Source organism: Theobroma umbraticum, unplaced genomic scaffold, assembly GCF_002168275.2.
Source record: "Theobroma umbraticum cultivar Fairchild unplaced genomic scaffold, ASM216827v3 scaffold_20.0, whole genome shotgun sequence".
Taxonomy (NCBI): Eukaryota; Viridiplantae; Streptophyta; class Magnoliopsida; order Malvales; family Malvaceae; genus Theobroma; species Theobroma umbraticum.
Window position 1 is genome coordinate 2547756 of NW_018397266.1, and position 10165 is coordinate 2557920.

At 34.6% G+C, this 10165-nt stretch overlaps 1 protein-coding gene across 2 annotated transcripts; it reads right to left on the reverse strand.

Annotated features, from left to right (window-relative positions):
* Positions 1-5993: 5993 nt before the first annotated feature.
* On the reverse strand, positions 5994-7779 carry LOC110423070 (protein PLANT CADMIUM RESISTANCE 2-like). 2 transcript variants are annotated; one of them, XM_021437181.1, is made up of 5 exons: positions 7630-7779; positions 7334-7543; positions 7122-7193; positions 6455-6667; positions 5994-6333 (listed from the first exon to the last, which is right to left on the reverse strand). In XM_021437181.1, exons 2-5 carry the CDS (start codon positions 7533-7535, stop codon positions 6248-6250), a joined length of 573 nt encoding a protein of 190 aa, XP_021292856.1. In that variant the 5' UTR covers positions 7536-7543; positions 7630-7779; the 3' UTR covers positions 5994-6247. The 2 variants fall into 2 exon arrangements, with proteins under 2 accessions (XP_021292856.1, XP_021292855.1); XM_021437180.2 differs by having other exon boundaries at positions 7334-7731.
* Between the last annotated feature and the right edge of the window lie 2386 nt (positions 7780-10165).

The following is a 10165-nucleotide window of genomic DNA, read 5'->3' on the forward strand; positions in this document are numbered from 1 at the left end:
CATTTCCCTTTCATATCATTTGGCTATTCTACACTGATTTGATGGCTTCAGCACATTTTAGTTTTTTATCTCCTTCAATCTTTTCAGGCTCAAATTATCCCATTTGGGCAGTGAAAATGAAAACATATCTTAAGGCTTTCGATTTATGGGAGGTAGTTAGAGTGGGGGGTGATCTGCCTGTGCGAAGACATGCCAATCCAACATTGGCTCAAATCAAGCAACATAGCAAGGAGGTTGCCAAATGATACAAGGCACTCTCATGCCTTTACTCTACCTTATCAGATTCAATCTTCACTCAGATAATGACCTTTGATGATCCTAAATAGGTATGAGATACATTAAAGAAGGAATTTCAGGGAGGTGACCACACCACGCAGATCCAAGTCCTGAATTTATCAAAAGAATTTGAGCTTTTGAGAATGAAGAATGATGAAGGCATTCAAGCTTCTGCAAACAAGGTTCAAAGGATTGTTAATCAGTTGAGATTATTGGGAGAAGAAGTGACTAAAAGAAAGGTTGGTAACAAGTTCGTGGTTAGTTTACTAGAGAGGTTTGAAGCAAAAATTTCCTTATGGAAGACTTAAAGGACTTAACTAGGATATTAGTGAATGAGTTAATCAATGCATTGTAGGCGCAACAGCAGAGGAAAGCCATCAAGTGTGAAGACTTTGTAGAGAATGCCTTAATAGCCAAAACTAAGGTCTTGAAAGTCAAGGATGATGGTTCCATGAAGCTCGAGGGAAAAGGAAACAAAATTGGTGATAGTAAGTAGGGTAAGCAAATTGATAAATACCCTCCTTACTTTTATTGCAAGAAGAAAACCACACTTCTAAGTATTGCTGGTATAAGCCAAATGTGAAATGCAAGGCCTGCAATTAGCTAGGACAGGTTGAGAAAGTTTGTAAGGCAAAGGAAAATGAAAATGAAGATAAGGTTGTTGCTGTAGCTGAGTAAAGAGATGAACCAGAAGAGCTGCTATTCATGGCTAAGATGGATGATGACTTAGTGATGAAGAATGCTTGTTTGATAGATAGTGGATGCTTTAATAATCTTACTAGTAATAAAGATTTGTTCAACGACCTTGATAGGAGCTTCAACGCTAGAGTGAAAATTGGGAATGGTGTATACTTGAAGATATTTGGCATTGGTATAATGGTTGTAGAGACCTTTTCAGGTACCAAATATATCACTGATCTTCATTAGTGTAGGTCAGTCAATTAATGGCCACTATGTTTTGCTGTTTAAAGATAAATTTTGCACTATATTTGATCGTGCTAAGATGCTTAGTATTAAGATGAAGAACAAGTGTTATTCTCTGAATTGATATAAGCTTCATATTAGCATGTGAATTTTAATTCACTAATAAAAGTGGCTTCAGAAGAGTTAGTTAGTGGCCTACGTAGTGTAGCTAAGTCATCTAAACTATATGAAATTTGTCAGTATGGAAAACAAAGTAGAAAATCATTTCCAAAAGAGAGAAAATGGAAGGCTAAGTAAAAATTAGAATTGGTGAATATGGTCCAATAAGAACTTTGTTTGAAAGGTAGTAAATTTTTCATAATTTTTACTGATGACTTGATTCGCTTTTTCTGAATTTATTTTTTGAAGCATTAGTTAGAAGCATTAATGAACTTAATCTAGTTCAAGGCCTTGGTTGAGAATTATGTAGAACAAAAAATTAAAACTCTGAGAAGTGACAATGGCTCAGAGTATACTGTTGTTGAGTTTGAAAGGTATCTTGAAAGTTTAAGGGTCAAGCATCAGCTTACAGTTGCTTATAGCCCTCACCAAAACGGAATTACAGTAAGGAAAAACAAAACTCTTATGGAAATGGCAAGGTGCGTGCTATTTCAGATGGACTTAAAAAAGTTCTAGGTTGAAGTAGTTAATATTGTAAACTATATTCTAAATATGACTTATACCAAGGCACTGATATCAAAGACACTTTATGAGATGTAGTATGAACACAAACCATCAATTTCTCACTTTAAAACTTTTGGTTGTGTCTGTTTTGCTAAAATTATAGATGAAAAGAGAACTAAATTGGATGCAAAGTCACTGATAGCTATTTGCCTAGGCTACAGTGAGATATGTAAAGGTTATAGGCTCTTTGATGTCAAATTTGAGAAGCTTTTCATAGGCAAAGATGAGTTTTATAATGAAGGGAAAAAATGAAATTGGGAAAAAGGCATTACTGAAGTTTTAAATAAAGTAAGTTTTCTTGATGAAAATGCACAAATTGAAGATATTGAATTAGTGGACATTGAAGATGGAAACTTAGTTGTGAAGGGAATAAGGACTTTGTAAGTTATCTATAACAGATGCAATGTTGGAGTAGTTGAATCTGGTAGCTTCACTAATGCATATTAGGACAAGAACCGGAAGGAAGTTATGGATGCTAGGATAAGAATGATTAAGAAAAATTGTACTTGGACTATTGCTAATAGATCAAAGTGTTATAGGTGTGAAACGGATTTATAAAACTAAACTGAATATTGATGGCTCAGTTAACAAGTACAAAGCCAAGTACAAAGCCAAACCAGTGGCGAAAGGGTATGCACAGGTATATGGCATAGATTACTTTAAGACCTTTGCACCAGTTCCTAGGCATGATACTATTAGAATGCTTGCTGCATTGTCTGCAAGGGAAGGATGAAAGATTTATCACTTAGATATCCAGTCAGCTTTCTTTAATGGGTACCTAACTGAAGACATACACATTGAGCAGCCTGAAAGTTAGGAAGACAAGGACTTATAAAGGAATGTTAGCAAATTGATCAAAGCCTTGTATGGACTAAAACAGACACCTAGAGCTTGGTATAAGAGAATGGATGACCATTTAGGAAGTCAGGGCTTCGATAGAAGCATTAATGAACCTACACTATATGTGAAGAGGTTAAATAGATTTGTTGTACTTATAGTAGTTTTATATGTTGATGACTTACTGATAATAGGTCCTAACAATGAGTTTTTGGGAGAATTTGAGAACTAAATGAAGAAGGAATTTGAAATGATAGATTTGGGGCAAATGACTTATTTTTTCTTGGTAATGGGGTTTATAAAAACTGCTAACAAAAGATTTGAGTATGCCAAAGATCTGTTGAAGAGATTCAAAATGGAATCTTGTAAACCTGTGCATACTCCATTATCTACTGGTGACAAGTTAAGCAAGAATGATGGGGCTGCTGAGGTTAAGGGTTTAGTTTACAAAAGTGGATAGGTCCATATTTATACCTATCAGCTACCAGACCAGATATAATGTTCTCAATTAGTCTACTATCAACGTTGATGCAATCACCTTCAGTATTACACTACACAGCAGCTAAGAGAATATTCAAATATGTTAAGGGCACAATAAGTTTGGTTTAAGGTACTTAAAAAATGAAGGCAATGAGCTCTAAGGTTAAGAGTGATAGTGATTAGGCAAGTTCAGTGGATGATTCCAAAAGCATAAGTGGATTCTGTTTTTCATTTGGAAGTGGAGTTTTTTTCTTGAAACTCTAAAAAACAAGATGTTAGAGTTGAATACATAGCTACTGCCTTTGTTGCAAACCATGCTCATGGGTTAAGAAATATTTTATCTGATTTTGGATTTACGCAAGAAAAAGGCACAGTCTTTTCTCGAGACTACATTTGGGCCTTTGTTAGTTTTATTCTAAAAAATAAATATTGGAATTGAAATGGAAAAACATGAAGTTATTTTGACAATTCATTGGCTCTGTTGCAGTTTTTCTTCTTCAACTTTCTTCTCTGAAAATTCTTCAGTACATTTTCTGGAAATTTTTTGTGGAATTCAACAGTCTTCTGCAAAACGATCATAGGGAGTGTAATGGAGCGTCGGAAGAGAGTTTGGACGGAGTTACACTATTTTAAAGTTGTAATCTTTTGCTGGAGAGTCTTGCAAGGGATGAGAGCGATGAAAGAAAAGTTTGCAAAGACAGGGTTGATCATTAATGGGGGATCGACATTGTGCTTGTTATGTAACATCGAAAATGAACCTGTTTTCCACATTTTTTTTTCTTGCAGGGAATCTTAAAGTATTTGGTCTACTTGGTGCGGCTTATGGGTCATATTACCTGGGTGATGTCAGAAAAGGCTTCATCCTTTTTTGCGCCATGGAATGATTTGTTCCTCATTTGGGTGCATCCGCATATGAAGACTTTAGTCATATTATGGTCCATTTGGATTTTCAAAAATCAATTGGTGTTCAAAGATAAATGTGGGATAGGTTGCAAGTAATGGAGACAATTAGACTTCGAATCGCATGGTGGGTCAATACCAGATGGTAAAACAAAAACAAATCTGTTATGGAGGTATTTAGGTATCCTGAGTTAGCTATAGCGCCAACTAGGGAGAGACTGAAAAGGGGAGGATTGGAATGGAAATGCCTCCCAAATGGCTACCTAAAGTTAGATGTAGATGTTGCAAGCAGAGGTAACCCGGCTCAAGCTAGGACTGGAAGAGTTCTAAGAGATGGACAAAGGTGTAATTAAATTGTTGTTTCCAAAAGCAATTGTTTTGGGATGCAAATCTGGCAGAAATATAGACAATTAAGGAAGCATTTGTAATTTTGGTAGCATCAAAGTGGACTGCGTCTTATGGTTTAATAGTAGAAAGCTTCTCCATAAATTCTGTCAACTGGATCGACAAACTTTAGAGTCCCCTTGGAGGATGAGAAACATATGCTGAGCATTGATGCCTTGAAATGAGCGGAAGACCTGGCAGGTTGTTCGCACATTGAGGAATCGTCAATGAAATGGCTGACAGTCTAGCTAAATCTAGAGTGCTCGGACAGGACACATTAATGCTTGCATTTGAGGATGATGAGTTGATGGAGTTGGTGTAGGAAGGTGCAAGGAACTGATCTCCTTTTTCCCACTGTAAGTTTATGTCCGACGGTTAATGGTGATTGTTGCCTTATGATCATTTTTGAGGCTATTGAAGTAGGCATGCTGTTTTTGTGCCACCAGTGATGGTCCTGGATTTGGTTTGTGATTGAATTTTGTGTTCATATTGTTGAGGGCCGGTTTTGATGCAAAAAGGGTAGGGGATGGCTCTTTGAAATGTATTAATTGGGTCCTCTGGTTTTGTACATGGTTGAAAGTCTGAATGCCTTATTTTTTGTAATTGGCTGTTTAGCAGTTTTAAGTGTTGAGAAGGTATACTGAAATGAAGGGCTGGTATACAGTCCAAACCTTCTCCCTCGTCTGTTCTTTTGTATTTAAGTTTGAAGGAGGGAAAAAATCTTAATCCCTTGATGAACGAAAGTCACTAAATTGCCCTTCGAAATTCTTTTTTTTTTGAGGCTATTCATCACGTCTGCTGGCCAACAGTGGCACCTGGACTGCTTGGATTGATTACAGGGCTTACTGATACATTTTTGGTAGCTGGCACTGGTTATCTTATGAATCAAACAGGACGGTGGAGTTTGAGAGTAGGGGCGGAAGGGGTGGGGGGAAGAGGTGTTTCTGTCTCTTTGGCGAGCAATTTAATGGTGCTTTGAAAGACTGCAGGTCGGTTTAGTTAGGTGGGTTTATGATGACATTTAAAGGGAGATATACGTTGTGCAGGGTAGTTCAAGGGAGCTGATTTTACCCTGCTGTTTCTCCTTAAAAATGATATGTACTTTTGAATGTGGCTGAGATGGACTAGTAACTGGCTGTATGGCGCACTTTCGCTCATGCCCAGATTCCTATGTAATTGAACCTTACTGGCAATAAAATCCAACTGGCTTTTCAAAAGAAAAACAACTCGCGGATTAGTCGCTAGCCAAATTATGGTCCCTATATTATTCTGGTGGCTGCTTGATTACTGTCAATCACGTTTACTTTATAAAAAAAGGTGGAGATGAATGGGATGCTGCCAGATATAGGACAGTGAAGAATCAAATATGGTTTATTTATAATCCCAAATTTCGAGATTTAATACTACAAGTTATACACCTGGACTAAGCAATGAAATATAAAATTTACTCGGACTTCAACTAATAAGTATATTATAATCTGCATCATTTGTTTCACTTATTATTTATATAAATTCTAAGCAGGAGAAAACCTTAGGAACTCAACGTACAACCATCAGACTTCTTAGAATATGACTTACGCAACACAATCATCGATAGAACTGGGAAAAAACCTTAAAATCATAAGAGTAATATCCAAGACATAACATGTAATTACATGACAGTTGTGATTTCCAAGACATGATACATAATTACATGACAGTTATTCGGCACTCAGATATTACTTCATCTGCTCATGCCTGATTCCACAACCGGCGGCATTGGAGTCATAGCCACTTCACGATTATGCTTTTCCATATTTCCATGCCACCCTACACATATAATTTCAACAAGCACCCACCGATCATCCGTCAGGAATAGAAATTATAGGAAACAAAATTTTATTATTGAACTGGTCTTTCAGAGGGAAATTAGTTTCATTTGTAGTGTTACCTATGGATAAGTCATAACCGCGGGTTTTGAGCTCACGGTACTCTTGGCACAAGGCGCAGTACTGACAGAAGCAGTGGACAAGGCAATCCCCGCATGGGCTTTTCTTCAGCATGTACTGCTGCCTCATTTTGGAGCGGTAAAAGCATGAGTAGCAACAAGTACACCCAGTTACGCAGGCGATTAGCGTGTAAAGTGCTCCATTTACACCACAAGCTGCAGGCAGTAATTTCACCAGAAACATACATTAACCACGGAACCCAAATCACCAGCTATAAGATTAAGTAAAAGGAAAGAACTTAGGCTTTACTCAAATAATGATAAGAGAGGTTGTTAAGGGTTGGATAGTTTTACCTACTGTCAAAAAACTTCATTTCTATTGAATATAAGGCTTGACCAATAGCTACCAAGTATTTTCTTCTACTAACATATATAAGAAGTTTCAACTTTTTACTTAAAAAAATTATGGTTCACTTCGTATTGTTACTGAAGTAAAATTTAAAGTGTGTTGAAAAGATGATTGCATTTGCCAGTATGTTGAAATATATTTGTATGTCAACATCGCATAAACATCCAAATGGAATCCAAGTGTCTAAGTCTAAGATCTAGCTTCCCGGAATGGCATAAAAACTTGACTCTAGCAGGCCAAACTATGTACTGTTTAACTTACATGAAGATCCTTTATCAACGATCTCGGCAATCTGGCCAAAGGTGACGCAAGGACACCAACATGTTATGCAACCTGTATGAACAAAAATTACAAAGGACAGCAATAACAGAAACTGTGAGTTTCGACATTTCAACCAATACTTCCTTGCAGCGCGTGCATAGACGCGCCACTAGAACTCCACTATTTGCTAGGAAAAGAAAACATGAACTTACAATTTTTCCAGTCAGAGGAGCAGTCGCAGAGCCCCGAGGACCAAGGGACTCTAGTTTTAGTCTGAATAAGGGTGTTGCTATGAGAACTCTCTGTGTAGAATTGGTTCGAGGAGCTGACTGGAATCCCGGTGGAGGCAGCTTGGCCAAACTGCGGTGGTGGAGCTGAAAATTTTTCATAATCGCTTGGGTAAAGGGAGGCCATGGCTATAGCTGCAGTGAAGAATACAAAAAGTAATATTCTAGAGGATGTCACAACTCACAACAATCTTTAAACTGTTGCAAAAATATAGTAATACCAAATTCAATGGAACAATCGTTGCAAAAGGGATATTTTCTGGGAAGAAGAAGAAGTTAGACACTTGAATGGTTTGGAATTAGGATGAATGTTTTTATGTATATCAAGGAGAACATATGAATGGTGTGGGAAGGCAAGTCAACACAGCGTGGAGCCGTTGAAGTCTGCGCGAGTGTCATCATGTCCTTGGAGGTTGCGAAGAAACTACAAGTACCGTGTGGACCGTAGACACGCGGCAGTTCGTGATTTGTCTCAGTCAACTTGACCTTATCTGTGATGTTGCGCAGGCAGTACTTGACGCAAAGTCATGACTGGGAAAGAGAAATGAGTGGGAGAAAGGGTAATAAAGGACGCAACCGACAAAACAACACCCCTTTTTCCCTGTGGTATTCATTATGTTAAAAGAAAGTCCCTCTGTTTTTACTTTGGAGGATTTGTATAAGATCTTCCATAACTAATGAGTCAATCTACTTTACTTTTACTTTTTGTTTAAAAAAATACAAGAAATGATGTCAAATTTATCATTTTATTTCAAATGATTGATTAAATTTATCCCTTATTTTTGAATTAACATAGGAATTTTATCATTGTATTTTATAAATTAATTAAAAGTAATAATAATAAAAATTCTACAAAGTATTACTTCTTTTGATCAAACACATAAAACATTAGTTAAAGACCCTCCCAACTGCCCACTTAAAGCCAGGGGCAGAGCCTCGTATGGCTCCCAAAATTTTTAATATATTCTCTTAATGGTTCTCTCAATCATTTTTATTTAATAATTAATATAAATAAAGAAAAAAAATCCCACATGTTTTACTCAAGTTTAAAGTTTTTTTTTAATTTTTTAATTTATATTTTTTATACTATTTGTTTATATGTTCTAAATTTCTATGGATTTATTTTTTTTAATTTCTACTAATCATCAATTATATTTTTTTTTGTTATGTCATATGTGAGTTTCATCTTTTATTTATTGTGTTCAATTTTTTCCTATCATGTCAATTTTATTTATCAAGATTTTAATCTTTAAAAATTAATAAATTATTATATAATTTTAAAAAATAAGTTGTAGTATTACACTGCTATTTAAAATTTTATCAATGTATTATTATTTTTAATTAATCTTGATTATATAAGAGGAAATTAACTTGAGTATATCTTTTTTATCTGTTATAAGTTTTATATTTAGTTGAAAAGAAATTATTTTGAATATATAGTCTTTAAATAATCTTAATTATATAAGAGAAAATTATTAATCTTGTATATCATATTTAACTATTTATATTTTATTTATTATAGTTTTATATTTAGTATTATAAGTTTAAAGAGAAATAAAATAAAAATATAAGATGTTGAATGTATTAATTTTTTTTCAAGTTTGATTAAAGAATGAGTTGGTTGAAAACTATTAATAAATTTTTTTAAAAAAATGGATACAAATCATCCAAATAATTCTCTTATATTTGAATCATCAAGCCTCAATACTTCAACTCATAAATAAAAATAATATGCATCAAAATGTTCAATACTCATTCTTAAAGAAATGAATTTTTTCAATATATAATATTTAATTGATAAATTTAAATTCAAAAAATATAATCGAGTATAATTTTTCTAAAAAACTATTGTAAATCTTTCGTTTTTTAATTTATATGTTATATAAAATTATTTTTTATTAACAATATTTTGATTATTGATTAAGTTTAATATATTAATTTTAAAATTTTTAATATTTATTCATTTGATTTTGTTCTTTTCAATAAAAGTTGACTAACTCGGTACTTGCTTAGAGTCCCATGTTCGGAGCCCTTGTCACGGCTCACGCAAACCCATCCAGGATAAATTCGTCCAAAACCTTTTAATTTCAGAACCTCCCCACTACAGTGTATAGAAATCCATGAATAAATCTTCCAATTGAATAATGTACTGTTATGGAATCACATTCACATGTGCATACCAATCATACCGTAAGGATGGTCCTGCACCAAGCCCCTAAGCCAAAACAGCAGTACTCAAACTTGGTTGGTTCCTAGACTTCGTTAGCATCTTAATTATAATCCTTGAACGTCATACTTTTAGAAAGCAGAATGTTATAAAGTTCGAAAAAGAAATCAGTTCCAAAAGTTTGAATATAAGGCATTTAGTCTTTTTCTTTAAAGTTTGAATTATATATATATATATATATATATATATAGTCTATTATTCTGTCTCTTCACTTTCCAATTTGCATCAATTGGCCACTTGACATACATCATTATTAAGTTTTTAGTGTCTTTGACTGGTGACTTTTTTTTTTGAAAAGTAGAATTTATTGACCATTATCCAGACTCTCATTGGTATGAAAGAAAATCGATATGACAAGAAAGTCAGAATAAAAAAGTTCACACATTGCTTACATAACCCAACAGCATGCCCTCATCAATCAGAACCTCACAAAAAAAAACTCTATCCTGCCTAAGATCAAAAACAATAGCAAGGAACAAGGAGGCTAAACAACAACGACATAATTCTTAGAAAACAACCTCAAACAGTGA

Coding starts and splice junctions, on each gene's coding strand:
- LOC110423070 (XM_021437181.1), bottom strand. CDS start 7,535: ATGGCCTCCCTTTACCCAAGCGATTATGAAAAATTTTCAGCTCCACCA. Junction 7,194..7,333: donor CTCCTCTGACTGGAAAAATT/GTAAGTTCATGT, acceptor TTGTTCATACAG/GTTGCATAACATGTTGGTGT. Junction 6,334..6,454: donor CGGTTATGACTTATCCATAG/GTAACACTACAA, acceptor TTATATGTGTAG/GGTGGCATGGAAATATGGAA.